Below are 25,470 nucleotides of genomic sequence, written 5' to 3'. Positions count from 1 at the left end.
GGAATTGGTCTAGCAAAGCACTCAGTATTATTTGTTACAATATAGATGCAGCAATGCACAAGCAGCCTTGACACTGAGTGAGCAAATGACCTGCCTTTGCCAGTAATATGCAGACTTGGACACAATTATCTAAAAGAATGAAAAACTACAAACCAAAAAATGTCTACCAATTAAATTGCCATCCGTAGGGTTTCTTATATTTGAGATTGTGTGCGATAGAAGAACTTACAAATAATAATCAGGACTACTGCCAGTTTTAAAAATTACTAATACATACAATTTGAAGTTTTATCATGTAATTGGATAGTCTGCAAAATGTGTACTGAACTCACCCCAGCAAACTGCCCAACGAGCGTCACGTAAAGGACATAGTGAACTAGGTGGAATAATAGCGTCAACTGGATAATTCATGCATTGCTCTCCATCAAAACACCAAAGGCACTACAGGGCAAGAGTTGAAAATATGTTAAAACTACCCAAAATCTCAACAGTCTGCAACATTCCCCATTTTTTATATGCAAAATACCACTCTATAACTTAAACCCCACCTGAACTAAGTTCATACCAGTTTTAAAATATTTATGCCAATTCAGTTTTCAATATGTTTGTGATGCATTGCCTGTTCATTTGGAATCCCAAACATAAATTGTTGCTGTATTAATGATGCAATGATTTCGAAGATGAAAAATTTCACTCATTTTATTCTTTTTTTCCTGTCCAGAACTACCTATGACTGATTTACTAAAGTGCTTTACTTCATGTAAAATACTTATTTACAAATTAAAACATACATTCCAGCTCATACATATCCAAACTGTAATGCAACATCCAAATGATTAGTTCATCGTAAAAGCTCAAACTATTTTTTTGTTTCTGTTTTTTGAGTATATTTCTAATTAAAGAACATTTATTCATTTGCTACTTTAGTTGCTTGTCTTAAAATTTTATAGTATTTTAAACTTCAGAAATGAGAGGGCTGTTGTTAAGAACAAGTGATCTCTACATTGAAAGAAAATAAATTTGGTACTAATCTATTTACTTTATCTCTCCACGCAAATTACATGTGAGCAAATTTCACTCCATATTTTAAATTTTGGATAGAATCTTGTGAATTCTGAAAGGGCAAATTTACATTACCCAAAAGGCCATAACGCAGGATTTACCTAAACTAGAAACTTGAGATATATAGTTTGTAGCTTTAAGCCAAGTTCTATAATAGTATATGATCTACAAAAACCACTAACATATACTGAACTCTTAAAACAGTAAAATGCCCCAATGGACGTACCAAACAGAATTTGACAGGGTTGATATTAGCCATATCAATAAAACTTAGTCAAAGAAACTGGTTTTAGGGTGCACCATAAATAACTGAGGAATATAAAGGATGAATTATAGAAAAGCAATTTCTGAACACAGATTTAGGCACCTGAATAGATGCCAACACTGGCACAATGAAAATCAGGTGCATGGAAGAATTAGCAGTGGACAAAAGACTTGCAGGATCGTACACCTCAGAGAATTTACATAGACAGAGTGGATAAGCCTAATGTAATACTCAAAAAATTGACTTTTAAAAGAAAGTTTGTCTTAAGTCCTGTATAATAGAGGAAACTTAAGCAATTTCATGGATGATCTGCATTTAAAAAGATTAAACATCTCTGTATTTTTAAGATTTTCAAGGATATGAGTTTGTATTATATTAATAGTTCACAGTCCCAAAATGTCCCAATCCATTTATACTGACAGGAATTTTAGTTTCATTTTAATCACTAAAGCTATTTGAAATAATAAAAATATGCCTGCAAGGTCAAGTTTCAAATCTATCACAGGAAAATGTATCAGTCAATGACAGAATTAACTTTTCCTGAGTGTCTTAAAGGCAACCACTGAATTCCCAAATCCTAAAGAAATAACATCTAACTTAATTACAAAAGTGTACTATATAAATAAGGAAGTTTCAAAAACAAACATGTTTAAACATTTTTCATAGACATTTTATCATCTTAACAGGAAATAACATTTCACATTTGTACATAAAGATAATGAAATATCAGTACCCAAGGAAAATCACTGTAGAAAAAAAGTTAAAATTTGTTAACCCCACTATCAAAGTAACTGGAAAGATATTGGACAAATTTAATGAATTCAACAGCACTGTGATTAAAGGGAAATGACTACAGTACTGAGAGATGTATTAGTTTGATACAAAGAACATTTGCAGAAGTCAGCTTTTACAAGCAATAGCAAATTTAACCCAATAGAAAAATATTAAAGATCTCAAAATACTACAAGAAATTCAATATAACATTTAAAATTGCCAACTTATGATACTAAATATTTGCCAATTAATGCCAAACCAGTTGTGGCAGGTATTTGTAAAGTCTGGAGAATAATTTTCAAAATTGAAATGAACTGACTGAAACATAGTCATATGTACAGTGAGTCTCTGGGAAGCGTTGCAGTTTCGGCATCCTGAAGTCAGATAAAGTATCAGTGTCACCAAGCTGAATCTGTGCAAAGAGGTTTGCTTGGAGGTTGTTCTATATCCCATTTCCTTGATCCTTGCACTTTATCTCTTCCAATACTACACTTTCTCTATAACTACAACACTACATTCTGTGTTGTTTTCTTTTTATTACCCTGATGGATGGTATAACCTGCCTGGATGACATGCAATACAAAAGCTTTTCAATTGTATCTCAGTACATGTGACAATAATAAACCAATACCAATAATAATGTTCAATTTCACATAAAAGGAGTTAATCAGGCAGGCAAGTAAATGACTTGGAAATTGTAGTTTAAGTAATCTCCAATTATGGTTACATTATACTTACATCAATATTTTCCAAGCATTCGTCACAAGATGTACTTGTGAAATCTGAGCAATCTGCACAAAAAATATAAAATCTCATTAGCTAATGCAGAAACTATATTTTGAAAGCTACAGAAGGATTCAAGATATGACTCAAATTATGAAGTATTTGTTTAAATGGTAGTAATTAATGATTCACAAGGTCAAAGTCTGAATGCTATTAATATTCACAGGGACAATGTGCTCAGGTCTTTGAAAACCAATATGCAAATAAACAAGAAACCAGAAGGCAAATATAATTACGTATACCATAGCAAGAAACCACTTTGGCCCATCCAGTCTTTGCCACTTCAATTCCCTAGATACTTTTCCTGTTCCTGTAACCCATCCTCTCCAGATTCCCATCAAATTCTACCTTTCACCAACACACAACATACAATTACCAATTAAACTATCAACCAGAAGATCGCTGCATATAGAAGGTAACCAGACTAACCAAAAAAATACAGTTATTGGAACAACATAAGAATTCCATAGGATGTGGTTACAGGTTTACAAAGATCAGGACAAGTAGAGCCGGTAGTTAGTAGCTCAACTTGCCACTTTTAGGAGAGGATTTGGATACAAGAGTAAAGAAGTCATACAGAAAGCATACAGTGCATTAGCCTTCACAATCATGGGAATGAGCTTAGGAGCCAAGAGGTAATATTGTAGCTATATAGGACCCTGGTCAGACCCTACTTGGAGTACTGTGCTCAGTTCTGACCGCCTCACTTTAGGAAGAACGTGGAAACCATAGAAAGGGTGCAGAGGAGATTTACAAGGATGTTGCCTGGATTGGGGAGCATGCCTTATGAGAATAGGTTGAGTGAACTTGGCCTTTTCTCCTTGGAGCGACGGAGGATGACAGGTGGCCTGATAGAAGTGTATAAGATGATGAAAGGCATTGATTGTGTGAATAGTCAAAGGCTTTTTCCCAGGGCTGAAATGGCTAGCACAAGAGGGCGTACAGAGGAGATTTCAGGGATAAGTTCTTTTTATGCAGAGAGTGGTGAGTGCGTGGAATGGGCTGCCGGCGGAGGTGGAAATGATAAGGTCTCTTAAGAGACTCCTGGATGGTTACATGGAGCTTAGAAAAATAGAGGGCTATGGCAATTCTAAGGTAGGGACATGTTCGGCACAGTTTTGTGGGCCAAAGGGCCTGTATTGTGCTGTATGTTTTCTATGTTTCTAAGTCTTACTCCACGTATGGAGAAATGGTGAAATTACAATTACTATGCACAGATTTCAACAAACTTAAAAGATATAAAATACCAATGAGGGAGTGTAGCCAAGAGCTAGTAAATTAGACCCTTTCCAGGGTTTGTTGTGCAAGTAGAGATGGCGTGGATTAGCCTGCATTCTCTGGTGTTCAGAAGAGGAGGAGCAAATTTATAAGATTCTAGATGCAGGGATGATGTTTCCCCTCAGTAAGGACTCTGGAACCAAGGATCGTACTCAAATAAGCAGTAGACCAAATGGGATTGAAATGATTAAAACATCTTCAGAATTCTCAATACCAGCGTGGCTGTGAAGGTTGGGATTGGTAATTTCAATCAAAACATAGACCGATGGCTTTCTGGTTATGCAGGAAAACAAGATCTCTGTTGATAATGCAGAAAATTCTGGTTGGGTTAGGATCAGCAGAATCTTGATGAATGGCAGATGAGGCTTTCTTCTGTACCCATTTCTAAACTTTCGAAGTGTCTGTTGTCATGCAAAATACATTTAATGCTTCTTACTAAGACATTTTTTCCATATTAGATCACACACCCTTGGCCTAGAACAAATATACGAACTAACAAAGTGGCCTCTTAATTCATTTGATGAAAATAATGAACGTTTCTTTCTAGTTTCAATTAACATTTAATAATTTGCACTTAATGATGGTTGCATAATTTGAAAACAATAGAAGGAAAATAATACAGAACATTGAAACATTTACTTTAACTATGATTCCATTAAATAAAAAACATGAATAAAAAGACCTGTATTTTTGTGATTGTTATTTTTAGTAATAAAATTTCTGGGACATACTTTATTCCAGTTTGATCTCTTAGTAAACAATGTGTTGCACACTAAGTATATTATTCATACATTTCAGGACATCTAAAAGTAAGACAGGTTTTCTTTTGTTATCAGATTCAAATAGATGAGCCCTTATCTATATCCTGCACCTCGGCTCTCAACCCCTCTCATTTTCCATCCCACCAACCTCTCAATGAATCATCCTTCACAATTTCTACTAAATCTAGCAGGATTAAATTACGAGCCATACATTTCCCCTTCCTTTCAGCATTTGAAAAGGATCATTCCCTTAATGCCTTCCCAGTCCACTATCCTATCCCTACAGAATTTAATAGAATTTGAAGTACAAAAATTGTTGAGCTTTTACAAACAAGTAACTTTATTGGTCTCGAAGTTTTTTTGGGAGAGTATATCAGTAAAATCAAAACCTCTAAAATATATTTCAGAAAGGCAAAGTTTGTGCAGATGTGGCAAAGAGTTCAGAAGGTAAACTGGAAGGAACTGCTTGAAGTTGAGTTAGTTGAAGAACAATGGGGTTAATTTAAAGAGGTAATACACACAATGCAGGAAATGTTCATAATCAAGGTCAGGAGAAGCAATAAAAACAATAGATCAATTACATTGATGAATGAAGATATAATTCATTGAAAAGGCAGCTATTTAAGGAATAAAGGAAAAGAAGTAATGATATTAACCGTAGGGCAAATGAAATTATGACAGCTATAGTCAAAAGGGAAATTGGATTGTCAAAAGACAGGTTGGGGAGGCTATTGCTGATAATGCTCAGACTGACTCCAAGAGATTTTTTCAATACTTTAGTAGTAAAAGAAAAGTCAAAGAGGAAGTTAAGTGCATTAGGAATAGTGGGGTGATAAATTGAGCAGAGAAGGGCATAGCAGATACTCTCAACTCATATTTTGCTATTCACCTGCAAAGATGTTAGCAATATGCCAGTAAGCGTAGAGAAAAATAAATTTGCTTTAAGTGACTTAGAGATCTTAGGAAGTGAGGTCCCATTTCAGCTGGAAAGTCTTAAACTTAATAAATCTCCAGGGCCAGACAGCATATATTCAGGGGTATGTAACAAGGTCTGTGATTATATATACAAATCCCTAACATGTATTTTTCAAAAGTCAGTGAAGACTGGTGAAATCCTTAAGGATTGGAAATGGAATAATGCTGTCCTGGTATTCAAAAAGGGTGACCATACAGTCCCTGGTAACTCTTGACCAGTAAGCTTAATGTGTATCCTTGGTAAGATAATGGAAACAATAATAAAGAATGAAATGGAAAAGCATCAGATAAGAACAGACACATTAGCAGAAAGCAAACATGAGTTCAGAAAGGGGAAATCATGTCTTACTAATATACTGGAGTTCTATGAAGAGGCAACTAAAATTTATGATAATAATAGAGCAGTTGATACAACTTACTTGGACTTCCAGAAGGCTTTTGACAGGGTACTCCATGAGAGGATAACAATCAAATTACAGGAGGTAGAGAATCAGGGTAAGGTGTGCGAATGGGTGCAGAATTGGCTCAAAAACAGAAAATAAGTTATGGTGAGAGGATCTTTTTCACACCGAGATGTTAAAAGTGGGGTTCGACAGGGATTAGCTTTGGGGCCGTCCTGTTATTAATTTACATTAATGATTCTGTTAAGCACATAACAAATAAAGTTTGAAGACACAAAATTAGGGGGGTTGGCTAATAACATTCGGCAGCAGAATCAATACAGTTAGATCTAAACAAATTCCATATGTGGGCAGATAAAACTTAATGTAAAATATTACATACAATTAAAAATGTGAAATATAAATACACTATGGGATCCTGGCGTCCTGGTAGACTCATGACTATCAACGTCTAGATAATGCACAGAAGCCATTAAAGCGGCTAACAGAATGTCGAGCTATATACTGTAACGCGCTCAGTGGAGTTCAAATCAAGAGACATTCTCCTTAAACTGTATAATGCACTTGTGAGGCCACACCTTGAGTACTGTGTACAGTTTTGGTCTCCAAATTTTGTGACGGATGTGAAGGCACTGGAGAGAGTTCAGAGAAGTGTGACGAGACTCATTCCAGGTCTGCAGGGTAGGAACTATGAAAAAAAGATTGAAATAAGTAGATGTAGAATGAGAGGAGACATGATAGTAGTACATAAGGGAAATAATGCCAAGATTATAGAGTGATTTTATTGAGCAGGGAGCAAGATGGTAGCGCTGAATAGCAAACAACTGTTTACATTTTACTGGTACAAAGGCAGGTTCCTATGTGCAAAGGACAGAACAGAAAGGGGAGTCGAGTGACAAACTTCGATATCAACAGGTAACGCAGCCATTGTTTCTCACGGATACCAGTGCAGCTCAGCACGCAGTATAAAGGGGGAGAGCAGAAAGTTGGAGGGTAGGTGTACCCAGGATGGTGTTGAGGGGGAGAAGGAGAGGGAACGGGGTGCTTAATTAGGGAAAGGCACGCCAAGACCTCGGGCCAGTGACTCGAGTGGAACCGCCAGCACTCGGTGCAGACGACATTTCCCGGCGTGTCCACAACCTTTTACCTTTGCCGGCCGAGCCAGGCAGCCTGAGGGAGGCGAGGAACACGACGACCAGGGCGGTTCTGACACACAACATTCTGCAGCTCCCTTCCTCACTTTCAATTCCCCTGCCTGCATCCACGGGAACGCCCGAGCAGCCCGCGCATGCGCCGCCGGCCTGACGGAACTCGGACGCGCAAAGCCTGTTCTGCGCGGCGGGAGCACAACCGGCCTCGTGTTTCCCCGCTGTGCTGTCGTTGTTGCTCTCAGCGCCTTCTGGTGACAACCCTTCCATTTCTTTACCATTTACACCATCTGTTTTTTTAATGCTGAGCTGCTAGCTCAACCGAGCATGGATAGAGAGGGTGCAAGGGATCTGCTGGATTCAAACCCAGGGCCATTTACCCCGAAACCCGATGGGGATACCACTGCACCACCAGCCCGCGAGGTTGTGCCGTATAATGTGCTAACATTGCTGCACCTGTATGAAATGTATTTGTGGAAGAGTAAGGAAAAAATTGCTCACAGTAGAAATAATAGTGAATACAGAACAGCTATTATAGTTAAACAATTTCACTCAGACTGTTGGTATTTGGAGAAATCACACATGAAACACTGTGCCCGAGCTAACAAAGAAATGGTGGAGGAATTTAAATATTTTGCATCAGCCTTCTCTGTGGAAGACTAGCAGAATGACGGAAGTGAGATAACGTCAAGGGCAGAAGTGAGAGTAGTTATTACTAAGGAGAAAGTTTGGGAAGTTGAAAAGTGGGTGGGAAGATGTTGGTGTCTATTATTAAGGGTGACATTTTGGGGTTCTTGGAGACACATGATAAAATAGGCCAAAGCTAACATGGTTTTCTAAAGGGAATATGTTGCCTGACAAATCTGTTGGAATTCTTTGAGGGAAATAACAGGCACAATAGACAAGAGAGTTGGTGGATGTTCAAATCAATACACAAAATGCTGGAGGAACTCAGCAGGCTAGGCAGCACCTATGGAAATGAATAAACAGTCGACATTTTGGGCTGAGACCCTTCATCAGGACTGGAAAGGAAGGTGGAGTATGCCAGAACATGAAAGGGAAGGGGAAGGAGGATAACTAGAAGGTGAAGCCAGGTGGGTTGGAAAGATAAAAGGCTGGAGAAGAAGGAATCTGATAGGAGAGGAGAGTGCGCCATAAGAAAAAGGGAAGGAGGAGGGGACCCAGGGGGAGGTGATATGCAGGTAAGAAGAAGTAAGAGGCCAGAGTAGGGAGTAGAGGAAGGGGGAGGGGGTTGGATTTTTTTTTACAAGAAGCAGAAATTGATATTCATACCATCAGCGTTGAGGTTATCTGGGCAGACCATGTGTTGCTCCTTCACCATGAGGGTGGCCTCATTGTGGCTCAAAGGAGGCTATGGACCAACGTGTCAGAACAGGAAAAGGAATTGGAATTAAAATCTGGCTACCAGCAAGTTCTGCTTTTGCAGATGGAGCAGAAATGCTTAGTGGAGCAGTCCCCAATTTACAACAGGTCTCTCCAATGTAGAGGAGGCCGCATTGAGAGCACTGGACACAAGTATTGACCCAGCAGATTCGCAGGTGAAGAGTTGCCTCACCTGGAAGGACTGTTTGAGGCCTTGAATGGAGGTGAGGGAGGTGAATGGGTAGGTGGAGCGCTTAGGCCACTTGCAGAGATAAGTGCTGGGAGGGAGATTAGTGGGGAGGGGTGAATGCACAAGGGAATTGTGGAGGGAGCAGTGCCTGAGAGAAAGTAGAGGGTGGAGGTAGGATATGTTTGGAAATGGTGGAAGTTGAGGAGGATAATGTGTTGGATGCCAAGGCTGATGGGGGGTAGCTAAGGACAAGAAGAACTCTATTGCTGTTAAGGAGGCAGGAAGATGGGGTAAGCATGAATGTGTGGGTGGGAAGAGGTATAGTCAAGATAACTGGAATTGATAGGTTTATTAAAGATGTCAACTGACAGTTTGTCTTCAGGAAAAAGGGGAGGAGATGTCAGAAATGGATGGAGTGAATTTAAGGGCAGGGTGGAAGTTAGAGGCAAAGTTGATAAAATTGACGAGTGGATGTTTTCTATTTGGATTTTCAATCGGCCTTTTGCAAGCTATCGCACATGAGGCTGCCTAACAAGATGAGAGCCCATGGTACTACAGGAAAGATATTAGCATGGATAGAAGATGGACTGACTAGCAGAGGCCAAGAGTGGGAATAAAAGGGCCTTTTCTGGTTGGCTGCCAAAGATTAGTGGTCGGTGTTGGGACCGCTTCTTTTCATGTTGTATGTCAACAATTTGGATTAAGGAATTGATGGCGTTGTTGCCAAGTTTGTGGATGATACAAAGATGGGTGTAGGGCAGGCAGTGTTGAGGAAGCAGGGTGTCTGCTGAAGGACTTAGAGGAGAATGGGCAAAGAAATGGCAGATAAAATATAATGTTCAGAAGTGTATGGTGATGCATTTTGGTAGAAGGGATAAAAGAGTGGACTGTTTTCGAAATAGGGAGAAAATTCAAAAATCGAAGGTGCAGAGGGGCTTGGGAGTCCTTGTGCAAGATTTCCTAAAGGTTAACTTGCAGGTTGAGTTGGTGGCAAAGAAGGCAAATACAATGTTTACATTCATTTAGAGTGAACTAAATACAAAAGCAAGGAGGCACTTCTGAGGCCTTACAGTATAATTCAATTCAAGTTTAATTGTCATTCAACCATACATGAGTACCTGTGAATCCATTCAAGCAAGACAGGCATTGGTCAGACTTCAGTTGCAGTATTGTGAGCAGTTTTGGGCCCCTTATCTGAGAAAGATGTGCTGGCATTGGAGAGGGTCCAAAGGATGTTCACAAAAATGATCCAAGGCATGAAAAGTTTTACATATGAGGAGCATGTGATGGCTCTGGGCCTGCACTCACTGGAGTTTAGAAGAATGGGGGAGGGGAGTCTCATTGTAACCTATCGAATATTAAAAGGTTTGGATAAAGTAGATATGGAGAGGATGTTTCCTGAAGTGGGGGAGTCTTGGATCAGAGGGTACAGCCTCAGAATAGACATCCATTTGGAACAGAGGAGAGGAAAATTTTCTTTTGCCAAAGGGTGATAAATCTGAGGATGATAAATTGTCATGGAGGGCTGTGTAAGCCAAATCACTGGATGTATTTAAGGTGGAGGTTGTTAGGTTCTTGATTTATTAGGGCTTCAAAGGTTATGGAGAAAATACTGGCGCATAGGCGTAATAAATCAGCCATGATGGAATGGTGGAGCAGGATAAATTGGCAGAATGGCCTAATTCTGCTCCTATGTGTTATACTCTGGTTGGGTGACTGTAATTAGCACAAGATTAATTTGCCTGATAGTTTTCTGGGCTGAAGAACTTGTCAATTAAGGAAAGTTGAAGTAAAAATATATTGGAAAAGAAAGGTGATTTCATTTATTTAATTTGATTTTATATTATTTCATGACTTTTTGAGGGAGGATTGGGTATATGTTCTAAAAGGCTGTTTGTTTTCTCCTACCAGAAAATTGAAAACTTGGGGACCATTCTTGTTTGGGCATTTAATACTTTTTTTTGTAATAGTTAATGGGATGGAGACATCACTAAAGAGATCGATCTTTATGTCCAGTTACATATAGTAATAACTTTAAAAGCAGCTTAAGTGAATTGGAATCAGTTGTATTAACACTGAGATATTTCGTTAAGTATGTTGTTTTGTGGCAACAATACAATGAAAGACATACATAATTACTACAATTCACAACAAAAAAAGTGCAAAACCTGAATAATGAGTTTGTATTCATGGACCATTCAGAAATTTGATATCGGAGGGGAATAAGTTGTTACTAATATGTTGAGTAGGTGTTGATAGGCTCCTGTACCACCTCCCAGATGGTAATAATGAAAGGAAGGTATGTCTGGGTTGGTGAGGGTACTTCATGAAGGATGGCACCTTCTTGAAGCACAGCCATTTGAAGATGTCCTCAGTGGTGGGAGGCTTCTGCCTATGATGCCGTTGACTGAGTCTACTCTTTCAATCCAGTGCATTTGTGCCTCCATACCAAACAGTGTTGCAACTAATAAGAATGCTCTCCATGGTACATCTGTATAAGTTTGAGGAGTCTTTGATATACCAAATCTCCTCAAACTCCAAATGAAATATAGCCCTTGGTGTGCCTTCTTCATGAGTACACCAATGTATTGGACACAGGATAGATCCTCTGAGATGTTGACACACAGGAACTTGAAGCTACTCACTCTTTCGACCACTGACCCCTCAATGACAACCGGTGTGTGTTTCTCCCGAGCTCTTCGTGATGCCCACAATCCATTCTTTGATCTTGCTGAAATTAACCAAATATGACCAAAGGATCAATTATGAGTCTAAGATTATTCACCGGGCTTTCAACAGTACCACCAATTACTGAGCATTCTGAAAAAAATATGCTTATCATTATCTGTTTACACTTTGAAATTACTAATGGATACATCCAACAGTAAGGGTCATTCCTATGGTGCACCACTAGTCACAGATACCTAATCACAGAAACAGTCCACCAGCATCTTCCTCTCTTTCTATTATGAAACCAATTTTAGCTCCAATGTCTTGCATCCCATGAGCTTGAACATTTTGGACTATTTTCCCATGTAGAACCTAGTCAAAAGCCTTACTGAAGTCCCTGCAGAATACATTAACCGCATTGCCCCATCAATACATTTTGTTACCTCATTGAAAAGCTCAGTCAGATTGTTCAGCCAGGTTGATCTCCCCCCTAATAAAGCCTTCCTGACTATTTTTGACAAATTGTCACTTTTCTAAATGTAGATTAATCCTGTCCCTCAGATATTTTCCAATAGCTTCCCTACTACTGACTTAGTAACGTGCCTTATATTTTTCATTTTCTTCCTTTGAATTAATGTTTAACATTTGGGGTCATGCAGTCATTTTGGTACCTAACCTGAGGCCAGTGAAATTTAAAAAAATTCTCCGTCAGGGTTTCAACAATTTTCTTATCTTACAAAGGTATACATATATATGAAGGAATATCCCTTGGTTCTCTAACATGCATATTTCATCTCTCGCCAAAACGAGTTAAAGAACTCTAGATGCAGCAAAATGATCTGGATTATGAGAGGCACGAGGACCTGTAAAGCGGTTCCGAGTTGTGGCGGGAACTTTCTGGCGGTGCACCTGCAGTGTGTCCGGCTTGTTGGTCCGTCTCGGAAGAAGTCTCTCCGTGCGGTTGCTGGTAAATATTCTCCTCAGCCGTATTTAAACAACTGTCTTATTTTCACCTTTTCATCAGACGAGCTGGGCTGATTTTGGTTTAAGCGTGTCCGCGGGGATCAGGCAGCGGCCTCAGTCCCAGCCTCCGCCTCATGTAACCGTGATCGGAGAAGTATTACAATTAATCGTGCTGAAAATGCAAAAATTATTGATATTTTTTTTCGGAAATCTTGTTCTTGAATTCTGTGCGCGATTTTTTTATGCTCTAACTTCCACATGTGCGAAAGCATGAGAGACGGCACCCATTTCCCGGAGAAGCACCAGGCAGCCCTGAGTCTCCAGAATGAATTAATCCATTTCAAATAACAGATCTCTTCTGTTTATTTCAGGACCGACCGTACCTGATCTAAAATCACTCACAAGTAACATTAACTTTTCTACATATATTATCACATGTTTTAAATATTTCTAGCCTTCCATTTCTTCAAATGCATGTCCTCTGCGCTCAGTGTTCGGCCTGCTTTTCTTTCTTTCCTACTTTGTCTTTTTTCTTTCTTCCCTACTTTAACTTATTTTCTTTATTTACACTCTTCCAAACATATAATCAATCATAGATGTCCACATTGTACCATTCTCTGCGATTTAAAATACTTGTTTTTGCATAAGAGCATAAGACATAGAAGTAGAATTAGGCCATTTGGCCCATTGAGTCTGCTCTGCCATTCAATCATGGCTGATCCTTTATTCCCCTCCTTAGGCCCACTCCCTGGCGTTCTCCCCATAACCTTTGATGCTCCGTCCAATCAAGAACCTATCAAGCTCTGACTTAAATACACCCAATGACCTGGCTTCCACAGCTGCCTGTGGTAATAAATTCCACAAATTTGCCGCCTTCTGCCTAAAGAAATTTCAATGTTATCCTGAGGCTGTGCCCTCCTCCCTTAGACTCTCCCACCATGGGAAACATCCTTTCCACATTTACTCTGTCTAGGCCTTTCAACTTTGAAAGGTTTCAATGCGACCCACCCCACACATCCTTTCTAAGTTCCAGCAAGTACAGATCCAAAGCTATCAAATGTTCCTTATATGATAACCCTTTCATTCCCAGAATCATCCTTCTGAAACCTCCTCTGAGTTTCTCCAATGCCAGCACATCTTTTCTCAAATGAGGAGCCCAAAACTGTTCACAATATTCAAGCTGAGGCCTCTGTATCGCATCCGTGCTCTTGTATTCTAGCCCTCTTGAAATGAATGCTAACATTGCATTTGCTGCCTTCAAGTTAATCTGCCTGCAAGTTTAACCTTTAGGGTGTTCTGCACAAGGACTCCCAAATCCCTCTACATCTCAGATTTTTGGATTTTCTCTCCATTTAGAAAATAGTCTTCACATTTATTTTCACTACCAAAGTAGATGACCGTGTATTTTTCCAACATTTTATTTCATTTGCCACTTTCATGCCCATTCTCCTAATCTGCCTTTAAGTCCTTCTGCAGCCTAAATGTTTCCTCAGTGGTACCTGCCATTCCATCCATCTTGGTATCATCTGTAAATGGCAACAAAGCAATCTATTCCATTATCTAAATCATTGACATACAGCATAAAAAGAAGTGGTCCCAACACCGACCCATGCAGGCCACACTACTCACTGGCAGTCAACTAGAAAAAGATCCATTTTATTCCTACTCACTGTCTCCTACCAATCAGCCAATGATCTAACCATATTAGTATCTTTTGAGTAATACCATGGGCTCTTAACTTGATAAGCAGCCTCATTTTGGCACCTTGTCAAAGGCCTTCTGAAAGTCCAAATATACAACATCCACTGCATCCCCTTTATCTATCCTACTTGTAATCTCTTCAAAGAATCCATGTAGGAATCCATGCTGACTTTGTACTATCTTGTCCTGTCACCAAGTGCACCATCATCTCATCCTTAACAATTGTTAACATCCCGACCACTGAGGTCAGGCTAACTGATCTATAGCACGTTCAAACAAGTTGGATGAACTCAGCAAGTCAGGCAGCACCTGACCTGCTGAGTTCATCCAGCTTGTTTGTACATGTTGATTTGACCACAGCATCTGCAGTATACTTTGTGTTAACTGATCTATAATTTCCTTTCTGCTGTCTTCCTTCTTTCTTAAAGTGTGGAGTGGCATTTGCAGAGTCCATTGATTTTTGAAAGATAATTACTATTGCCTCCACACTCTCTACAACTACCTCTTTCGGAACCCCCAAGTGCAGTTTATCTGGCCCAGGTGACTTGTGTACCCTCAGGTCTTTCAACTTTTTGAGCACCTCATCCCTCTTCAACATCTGGCACACTGCTATTGTCTTCCATAGTGAAGCCTGATGCAAAATACTCATTTAGTTCATCTGCCGCCTTTGTTTTCGGAATACATCCATTCTGCGACTTCCTAATTTTTCCCAGAAGCTCACGCCATTGCTGCTCTGCTATCATCCCTGTCAGCATCTGCTTTACATTGTAATTTCCTTTACTCCACTGAAATACTGCAACGCCAGACTGTACTTTTTCCCTTTCAAATTTCAAGTTGTACTCAATTATATTGTGATCACTAGTTCCTAAGTGTTCTTTTACCTTGAGTTCCCTAATCACCTCCAGTTCATTACATATTAGTATAGCTGATCCCCTAGTAAGCTCAACAACAAACTGCTCTAAAAAACTATCTCGTAAGCATTCAACAAACACACTCCTGAGATACATTTCTGACCTGATTTTCCCAATCGACCTGCATGTTGAAATCTCCCATGACAATCATAACATTGTCCCTTTGACATGCATTTTCTGTTTCCTGTTGTAATCTGTGGTCCATGTCCCAGCTACTGTTGAGAGGCCTGTATATAACTGCCATTAGGGTCCTTTTACCCTTGCAGATTCTTAACTGAACCCACAAGGATTCAACATCTTCTGATCCTACGTCACATCTTTATACTGATTTGATGCCATTCTTTACTAGCAGAGCCATGCCACCCCCTCTGCCTACCTTCCTATCCCTCTGATATAGCATGTAACTTTGGATATTCAGTTCCCAACTGCAATTATCCTTTGGCCGTGATTCAGTGGTGGCCACAACATCATACTTGACAAGCTGTAAAAGTACAACAAGAACATCCACCTTATACTCTGTGCATTGAGATATAACACTTTGAATGCTGTATTTGCTACACATTTTGATTCTGCATCCCTAAAACACTGATACTCACCCTGCTGGCTGCAATTGTGTCCTATCATCTGCCTGCCCTTCCTGACAGTCTGACTGCACACTATATTTGCGTTTTTACCATCCCTTCAGTTCGGTTCCCACCACCTGCTAAATTAGTTTAAACCCTCCCCAACAGCTCTAACAAACCTGCCAGTGAAAATATTGGTTCCTTTTGGGTTCAGGTGCAACCTGTCCCTTTTGTACAGGTCATACCTCCCCCAGAAGAGATCATAATGATCCAGTGACCAGAAGCCCTGCTCCCTGCACCAGCTTCTCAGCCATGCATTAATTTGCCAAATCTTCCTGTTTTTCTATTCTCCCTAGCATGTGGCACATATCCAGGAGATCTTGCTTCTCAGCTTTCTTCCTAGCTCTCTAAATTCTCATTTCTGGACCTCTTTGCTTTTCCTTCTTGTGTCCCGGCTGATGTCCCTCTCTCTCCAAAATGTTTTGGATGTGGTCTGAGGTGTCCCTGACCTTGGAGGCAACTTACCATCCTGGTAACCTGTTCGTGTCCACAGAATCTGTTCCCCTGACTATTGAGACCCCTATCACTACCGATCCTCTTTTCTCCCTCTTTCCGTCCTGCGCTGTGGATCTGTGCTCAGAGCCAGTAACCTGGTCTCTGTGGCATTCCCCTCGGAGGTCATCCCCCACAACAGTATTCAAAGTGGTATACTTATTTTTGAGGGGAATGGCCACAGGGGAGCTCTGTGCTAACTGCCTATTCACATTTCCATTTCTCTGACAGTCACCCAGCCACCAGCCTCCTGCAACTTCAGATTGACTACTTCCCGTAACTCTGATCGATTATTTCCTCATGCTCTCCCGTACAAACCGAAGGTCATCCAGCTACTGCTCCAGATCCCTAACAAGGAACTTCAGCTGGATGCACTTCACGCAGATGAAGTTCCCTGGGAGACTCTGGGTCTGCCAGGACTCCCAACATCTGACATGAAGAACACACACAGCCATTTACTACACTTTGTACAGTAAGAGGAAAAAAAGGGAACCCTAACGAAAGCTTACCCAGAGCCAACACTTCTTTTGAGCCTAAGCTTCCTTTGAGCCAAAACCTGACACACTTACTCTCACCCCTGGCCTACTCCCAATGATAGCCGCCCCGCTCGTCCCTTCTGTACTTTGAATCAAACGTCGATGACCTGTCACTATGGCCTGCTCCTGTGCTGATTGGGCTGTCGGAATGAGCCTGAATGCCTGTGAAGCTCTCCTTTTAATTTTCCCAGTTCTGAGGAAGAGTAATGAAAATTTCAACATGAAATTTTAACATTTTACATTTTCTGTCCACAGATGCTTTCTGAACTGCTCAATATTGTCAGCACTTTTTATTGTCTAATCTGAATGCTGGTTTGACGATACATTTAGTTTCCGAGATTTCACAAGCCTGTAATCATCAACTTGGTTAATTATGGATGAAGGACATTCCAATAAATCTACCAATGGTACTGTGACTTACCCAGGAGTAGCAGCAGTCAAATCTCAGTAAGTTGCTTTTAAAACCAACATTTTTTTTTAATCAAGTAAGAGATATTCAGATAGGAGCATAAACAGGTAGTGGATAGAAGGGAATAGATCATTTGAAAGCAAATGGGAATATTTTAAATAGTGGATATGGACATTGTGAGTTAAGGTGCCTGTAGTGGGCTGTACTCTTCCTCATTCTAAGGAAGCTATATTATATTCTGCCAATTCAACACTGAACCAGGTTTAAGGGAAACATTTACAATGTCTTCTTTCAGAAATTGGTATTGAAAAAAAAAATGTAGTCCAGTTAAATTACAGTGCCTTCCAAAAGTTTTAGCAGAAATTCATTTAGGTGAAAGAATTTGCATACAATGCCTTATTTAGTGATCATTTAATGTGCAGTAATTGTAAATCAGTAATGAAGTTCAAAACAAATGTAACGTTACACCCCATTAATTTGAAAATACTGACTCACCAATTAACCTTCTTGCTTTTTTATAGGGCTTATGAAAGCACTAAGCCAAAGACAGTATACAGTATTTTCCATCAATTTTTTATCTTTCACCACCTGTGCTTTCTGTGTTCTTTTATTGAGCCTTGAAATATAGTCAAAAATTACTACCAGCATTTCAAGGTGGGCATCCATCTTATTTCAATTGTTATGGGAGTCACAGAACTATTTGCCTTCTCTATAGTTTAGCATGTTGCAAAATCAAGTGTGTCAGGCAGTAGATGTGCATGTGCGTGTAGGAGAAATGCTTAGGAAGCTGAAAGGTCTGAAGGTAGATACTCTAAGTCACTTAGACCAGATGGACAACACCCCAGGGTATTGAAAGAGATAGCAGAAGACATTTTAGAGGCATTAGTAATTATCTTTAAAGAATCACTAGGTTCTGGACTGGTTCCAGATGACTACAAATTTCCAAATGTCAATCCACTCTTTACAAAGGGAGGGAGGCAGAAGAAAGGAAATTATAGTCTAACTTGGGAAGATGCTTGAGTCCATTATTAAGGTTGTGTTTTCAGGGTACTTGGAGGCACATGATTAAATAGGCCATAGTCAGCATTGTTTCCTCAAATCTGTTGGAACTCTTTGAAGAAATAACAAACAGGATAATCCATCCCAGGTAACATCCTAATAAATATCCTCTGCACTCTCCCCAGAATCATGACCTTCTTATACTGTGGCAACTAAAACTGCACACAATACTCCGTGTGTAACCTAACCAAGCTTTATAAACTTGTATCAAAACTTCTCTTGTACTCTGTACTGTGGATAATGAAGACTAGTATCTAGGATTCTTTCTTAACCTCCTTATTTAACTATGCTGCAACATTCACAGCTCCTTGAACTTGCACATCAAGTAAATGTATCAGAGGGCAAAAACTATACTTCACTTAATCTGCTTCTCATTCTTCCTTGTGTAACCCTCTCTATGTAATCTTTGTACCTCTTCTCCCTTCCCTCAAACTTCCCTTTTCCCACAACTGATCCTAATAATGTTTCTTCTGCATCCATGTTTGTTTTGTTGAAGGCTATGTTAATGGCCTTTGTTCTTGCTTATGAGTGGCATTGCTTTCTCATTATCCACAGTACATCCTACATAATTTAAAAACATTTTTAATTTGCTTTTTTTCCTGCAGATACCTGAGCACCAAAGATACATTCCATGAATATCTTAACAATGGGAGGAAGAAGGACCTAACACTTCCTAACAGTTTAGATGAAGAAGTTGCTGATGATGTTCTAAAGCATGAATCAAAAAAAGTTAAAATCGATCAAAGTGACAAAGATACAAATGAATCTGAAAAGAGTAATGTGGAATTATGTCAAAGTAAAGACAACTGCAAGCAAAGTAAAAGGAAGGCCAGGGGCCAGAATAAAAACAGGCCTCATATGAAGCCTAACCAGTATGAACATGATCAAAAGTTGTGTTCTTCGGTATTTCGGGTAAGTATTAAGTAAAGCACAGTTTTTTTCCCATTTTCACTGCTATATTGATTTAGAAAATCAGTATATATAGTTAGTTACCTCATATGTTATGCTGCTGTCCTTTCCCTTCTCTCACATTTGGTTGAACTGCAAATCTTGCCCGTTGTGAAGTTATGTATGGGCACTGCATTCTACTTTCCTTGAATACAGGGTTGTCATGGAGAGGAATTCTGATATAGTAATTTTTCATCATTGCAAATATTTTCCTCTGATCAACAAACAACAGCATTAATACCAGTTCAGAGGATCTGTTCTGACACCAGAACATCAGTGGACTAGTACAAAGAAGGCACAGCGGGGCCTCTACTTGCTTAGAAATTTGTGCAGATCTGACACGTCATGTAAAACTTTGGCAAACCTCTGTAGATGCACAGTACAGAGTATCCTGACTGATTGCATCACAGCCTGCTTTGGAAACACCAAAGAATAGAAAAGCCTACAAAAAGTAGTGGATATAACCATCACAGAAAAAGCCCTGTCACCACTGAGCACATCTACAAGGAGTGCTGTCACAAGAAATCAGCATCCGTTGTCAAGGAACTCTACCATCCAGGTCATGTCCCCTTCTTGCTGCTGCTGCTATCAAGAAGGAGGTACAGGAGCACTAGGTTCCATAACACCAGGTTCAGGAACATTTATTACTCTTCAACTATCAGGCTCCTGAAGCAGTGACCAATTCCACTTAACTTAGCACTGAACTGCTTCCACAACCTAGGGATTCACATTCAAGGACTCTACAATTCATATCCTCTGTATTATCACTTTTTTAAAGCATAGTTTGCCTCCTTTTGCAGATTGATTGTTGGTCTTTGTATGTAGCTTTTCACTGATTCAATTGTATTTCTTTGTTCTACTGTGAATGCCTGCAAGAAAATGAATCTCAGGGTGGTATATAGTTGTGTACTTTGATAATAAATTTACTCTGAACTTTGAATAGGGCTCCTGTATTTTATCTTGACTAGATCTTGCCTGGCTCTATAAATCCTGGAAACAAGAAGTAATTTTTTTTAAAAATTAAGAAAATTAATGCAGTGATTGCTTCACTCAATTGATATAATTTATTTGTGGAAAGTACAAAGATTTTTCAGATGGTGAATAAAATTGTGCAGTAAATGATTGCTACTGTGCTGACACTTTTGTAGACAGGTGACAGTGATATTTTAGTGTGAATACACCAATTAAACACATGGTTTTGCCCAGGTAGTAGAAATCCTTACAAAATCTGGGCGTACAAGTTTCTAAAGTAAAAATAAATCTCTCTGTAAAGTAGTTTCTATTTAATATATTTGTGTATTAAATTCCATATGTCTTACTCCAAATCAAGGTGTGGGAAAGAACTGCAAAAGAAAAGTCTGCACAAATTTTGTTACAATATAGAATTGTGTGTAATATAAACTGCAAGACTTGCACCTTGAGCGCAAGGACCTTAAGAGCTGACAGATGTTACGTAGCTATTGTGAAATTTCAGACTTTGAACCAAATTGGCACTATAAGCAAAGTAACAACAAGCATGAACCCTAGAACATGAGATAAAGAGTCTTTAAAGTGAGATCACTGTTGTAGGAACATTTTAATGGTGAGGCAAGTGATGCTATCCCCTGTTATTGAAGAGCCTGATGGTTGAGGGACAGTAACTGTTCTTGAACCTGGTGGCCTTCTACCTGATGACAGCAGTGAGAAGAGAGCATGGCCTGGGTAGTGGGGATCTCTGCTGATGGATCTTGCTTTCCTATGACAGCATTTCATGTAGATGTACTTAATGGTTGGGAGGGCTTTACCCGTGATGTACTGGGCCGAATCCACTACTTTTTGTAGTATTTTCCATTCAAAGGCATTGGTATTTCCGCATCAGGTCGTGATGCAGCCGGCCAATACACTCTTCTTACATCTATAGAAGTTTGTCAAAGGTTTAGATGTTATGCCGAATCTCCGCAGACTCTTAACAAAGTATAAGCACTGCCATGCTTTCTTCACGTTTGCACTTATGTGCTGGGTCCAGGACAGGTCCTCTGAAATAGTGACACCTCAGAACTTAAGGCTGACAACCCTCTGTACCTCTGATCCTCCAAAGAGAACTCTGGTTTCCCTCTCTTGAAGTTTATAATCAGTTCCTTGGTCTTGCTTGCATTGAGTGAGAGGTTGTTATGGCACCACTCAGCCAAATTTTTAATCTCCCCCCATAAGCCAATTCATCACCACCTTTGATTCTGTCCACAACAGTGGTGTCATCAGCAGACTAGAATATGGTGTTGGAGCTGTGCTTAGCCACACGGTCATAGGTGTAAAGCGAGTAGAGCAGGGGGCTAAGCACTCAGCCTTGTAGTGGACTTGTGTTAATAGAGATTGTGGAAGAGATGTTATTGCCAATCCAAACTGACAGGGGCCTATAAGTAAAGAAATCCAGGGTCCAGTTGCACAAGGTGATATTGACACCAAGGTCTTGGAGCTTATTGATTAGCTTTGAAGGGATGGTGGTGTTGAATGCTGGGCTGTAGTCATTCAGGAAAATCTCATGAACTGAAGCAAAATTGGTAAGTATCTGATGTTCATTTATAATTTATTTTTGCTTAAGAAATTTGTACCTCCAGATTTTGTAAGGATTTCTACTATGTGGGCCAAACCAAGTGTCCTGAGAGATAAATATTGTCAATGCATTGGAGGTGTCTTTTGTTGCTAAGATATTATGGCTTACAAACATACTCTATGCTTTGATCATAGTGCTTCATTTCCTAAGATTTCAAATTTTTAAACATTTGTGATTGCTATGCTGTTAAAAATCTGCTTGATAAGCTAAAACATATATTATCATTTGTGCCTTTCTTTTCCTCTCCCCCCCCCCCCCACTCCCCCTCCACACACAAGGAACCTCCAGGAGAATGTTACTATGGTGAAAAGTGCAGATTTTTGCATGATGTGTCGAAATATTTGGCACAGAAGCCTGCTGATCTTGGAGACCATTGTTACTTGTATGACACATATGGAAGATGTCAATACGGCATATCCTGTCGTTATGCACAATCTCATATTGGGCCGGATAACAATAATCTTATTAATGAGGATCTTATGAAAACGTGGGAGACAAAAGTGATGGTGAAAAATACTCTCAGCAAAGAACTGCAGCATATCCTTCGCAAAAAAAAGTTTCCTTTTCCCAAGAGTGAGCAGTATTTGAAAAGGTTGAGTGTAAAACAAAAATCATGTAAACAAGACAGTTTAGAAGAAAATGAATCAGGAAAACACCATTCAGAAGAGAAACCTGATTCCACCAAGGTTATTACAGGTATGGCAGTGGAGATTAATTCAGCTGTTAGTGTCTCAAATGCAGTCGTGAAAGAAAACTATTTAGCATCAAATGATAATGTAATTCCACATTTGCTAAATACTTTTGCCTGTCCAGGAAGCAAATTGGAAGAAAATACCACTCCTAGTACTGGCATAGATGCAGCTGTTGATGGTTCTGTTAATGATGACAAACAAATATCCTCTGCAAAAAGATTAGGCGTTGTCACTGATGAAGATATCATCAAGCTTCGGTCTTGTGAGAAGAAGCAAGTAAGTTAACTTTATCAATTTTGAGTTGGCGAAAGGAAACTCACCAATATATTTGCCTTGCTTTAAAGGACATATATCAGATTTTTCTTGATGTAACATTGTTCATTTTCCTCGCTTTTGAAATATACTTTATACATGATGATACTTTATAGTCCCAACCACTCTGAGATTCAGCTCTGATTCTTAAAATCTGACATCCAACATAACCCATCTACCTCTTTCAATTGCTTTGTTTCCCATTCTGCTTCCTAGCTGTATGATCGAGGATGGTATCCTTGGTCCCTTCTGTTTCTCATCCACAGGATGTTCTCCATCGGTGCTATTTCTGAGTATCGTCCATATCCAAATCACACTTTATATTCAAATCCATATACTGTACTTCATTCCACAAAGAGTATCAAGTTATGAGTAACCTGACTTTCTGCAATGTGCATGTAAATGTGCACACATTGTAAAGGTGCTGCTTGGAAATCCTTAACAATTACTTCAGCAGTATTAGAAAGCGAGAATTGGCTTTGACGTTTTCGCAGGCAAGTGTATGTGCATCAGCTTGCTTTTGGTATTTGAGAGGTATTGTCCACTGGATAGGAAGAGCATAACATGAGGGACATTTAAAACGTGAAAGAAATTCGTATGAAAAGAATAATTAGTGGAAACAATGTAGCTGATGAAGGGTATGAGAGAATGAAGTATTGGATGATCAAAGACAACAAGAGTATATATAAAAAAAACCTTTAAGAAAATCTACGTGTACAGAGACAGGTTTCAAGTTAAGGACAAATTTCATCTTCCGTTCTACCCCTTGTTTTCTCATTTGGGAAAAACAAATACCAAGAGGCTTTTAACTTCAAATAAACGTAATGTAAAAGCATACACCTTTCCATGTAGCATTCGTATATAAGGGAAGGGTGGTATCCTTTTATGCGGAAAGATAGCCAATCATTATAAACAACAGCTGCACCCCAAATATTACTTTTTTTAAACAACTAATGTTGGAATATGAATGAAAACAATTTTCACAGTCGTGTGATAATTTTGCATTAGCTGGTTTAAGTTCCTATCTAATAGTTTCCATTGAAAATATTTTGTTACATTTTAAAATTAATTTTATCATTAATATGTTTGAATGTTTTAATTTTATTTTTCAGCTGAACTTCAGAGATAAGCTATATCTAGCACCACTGACTACGGTGAGTAATATTCCTGACACTGGTAATCATCATGTGGTTCAGGTTAGAAGTTTATGAAGTTCAAACATAGATGTGGTTAGATTTGTCAGTCCATCACTAATATGAAAGACCAAACAAGAATGGACGGAGATTATAATGGGATGAATGAAATGATGTTATTTGTGAAATCGTGCACTGTGATGAAGCAAGGTTTCTCCATGATCATCTAAGGTATAATGAGAATCATTATTCAGTTATTTTCATGCTTGTTTGATGATAAAAATGGAATATCTATAACATTGAAGAATTTAATTGTTTGTGACCTTCAATGGCAGACAACTAATCTTGTAAAAATTTAAGTTGATGAAAGAAAATGCAGCTCTTAGGAACATACTTCTTTTAAATGGCTGAGAGTGACATTGAGAATTGTCATAGGATTCAAAAGTGAAACTATCTACTTTCCCATCTAAATGCCTATAGTCAAAAGGAGGTATCAATAAAGAAATACTTCTGAAGTACTAGTGCATAGTTCAATCTAATTTAGAGCTGTGTTCAGCTGCAAGAATATAAATTTCCAGCCCCTCAAGTGTCATCCTCAGTTGCAAGCCATTTCTATAGCACCACATTCCAAAAGCAAGTTCTAAATGTATTGAAGCAGTATGACATTATGAAAGGTACTTTTCAGGTCTATCTTTCTCTTTTCATCACAGTGTGGAAATCTTCCTTTCCGCCGAATCTGTAAACAATTTGGAGCTGACATCACTTGTGGGGAAATGGCAGTTTGTACAAACCTTTTGCAAGGTCAGTCTTCAGAATGGGCACTGTTGAAACGCCATCACACAGAAGACATCTTTGGAGTACAGGTGTGTGATGTCAAAAGTTATGTATTTTGATGAATCTTAATAAAATGATGTTTAAATGAAGTGTTTCTGTTTTTGCACCATCGCTGATTGGTATGAATGATAGCTTTTAGAAAGAGGCATGTATTAGTGGTATGGCGGGATACCAGCGTACACCTACAGATATCTAAGTATTTGAAACAGTACCCATATGTGGCATTTATCTTGGTTTTTCTATTGGGAAAATGTCAAGATGAAAATAAGAATGTTTATCAATGAACAATTAACAATGAGAGTGCTTTAATCAGCTTCACGGTTCTTATGTTAGAAAATGCCCCCAACTGATCTCATCATCTCATCATTTCAAAAAGTCATAATTTGACTATGGGAAGTAATGTAGGATTTTTCATGTAAACACCAGTGTGTGGGTCCTTATGAATGCAGAAGTCCCAATATTGTTGGCTAGATGCTCTTGTATTTCCTAGCTTTGCTTCATCGCTTGGCTCAGCAAGGGAAAAGGCCAAACTTCCACAATACAAGCATTCTATTCTTTTTGCCTTTGGATCCAGTAG

At 39.1% G+C, this 25,470-nt stretch overlaps 2 protein-coding genes across 3 annotated transcripts in view; one reads left to right on the top strand and one right to left on the bottom strand.

Annotated features, from left to right (window-relative positions):
• LOC132395520 (pituitary tumor-transforming gene 1 protein-interacting protein-like) overlaps positions 1-7,732 on the bottom strand; it is a 57,884-nt gene extending 50,152 nt beyond the window's left edge. The window contains exons 1-3 of the mRNA XM_059972262.1: positions 7,447-7,732; positions 2,840-2,892; positions 333-441 (exon numbers count right to left, since the gene is read on the bottom strand). Of these exons, the coding sequence (XP_059828245.1) occupies positions 333-441; positions 2,840-2,892; positions 7,447-7,717 (433 nt within the window). The 5' untranslated portion in view covers positions 7,718-7,732. The remainder of the gene's footprint in view (positions 1-332; positions 442-2,839; positions 2,893-7,446) is intronic.
• Positions 7,733-9,240: 1,508 nt separating this feature from the next.
• Positions 9,241-25,470, top strand: part of dus3l (dihydrouridine synthase 3-like (S. cerevisiae)) — a 29,539-nt gene continuing 13,309 nt past the window's right edge. Inside the window, exons 1-7 of one of the 2 annotated variants that reach the window (XM_059972261.1) lie at positions 9,248-12,657; positions 17,172-17,363; positions 18,990-19,296; positions 22,201-22,618; positions 22,736-22,890; positions 24,039-24,080; positions 24,770-24,922. In XM_059972261.1, coding sequence (XP_059828244.1) covers positions 17,290-17,363; positions 18,990-19,296; positions 22,201-22,618; positions 22,736-22,890; positions 24,039-24,080; positions 24,770-24,922 — 1,149 coding nt within the window. In that variant the 5' untranslated portion in view covers positions 9,248-12,657; positions 17,172-17,289. Of the gene's footprint in view, positions 12,658-17,171; positions 17,364-18,989; positions 19,297-22,200; positions 22,891-24,038; positions 24,081-24,769; positions 24,923-25,470 lie in introns of both variants that reach the window. The other variant, XM_059972260.1, reaches the window with a different exon arrangement.

This window comes from Hypanus sabinus, chromosome 6, assembly GCF_030144855.1.
Source record: "Hypanus sabinus isolate sHypSab1 chromosome 6, sHypSab1.hap1, whole genome shotgun sequence".
Lineage (NCBI taxonomy): Eukaryota > Metazoa > Chordata > Chondrichthyes > Myliobatiformes > Dasyatidae > Hypanus > Hypanus sabinus.
The sequence above is the reverse complement of the archived record's forward strand: the minus strand, read 5'-3'. Positions and strand labels throughout refer to the sequence as shown.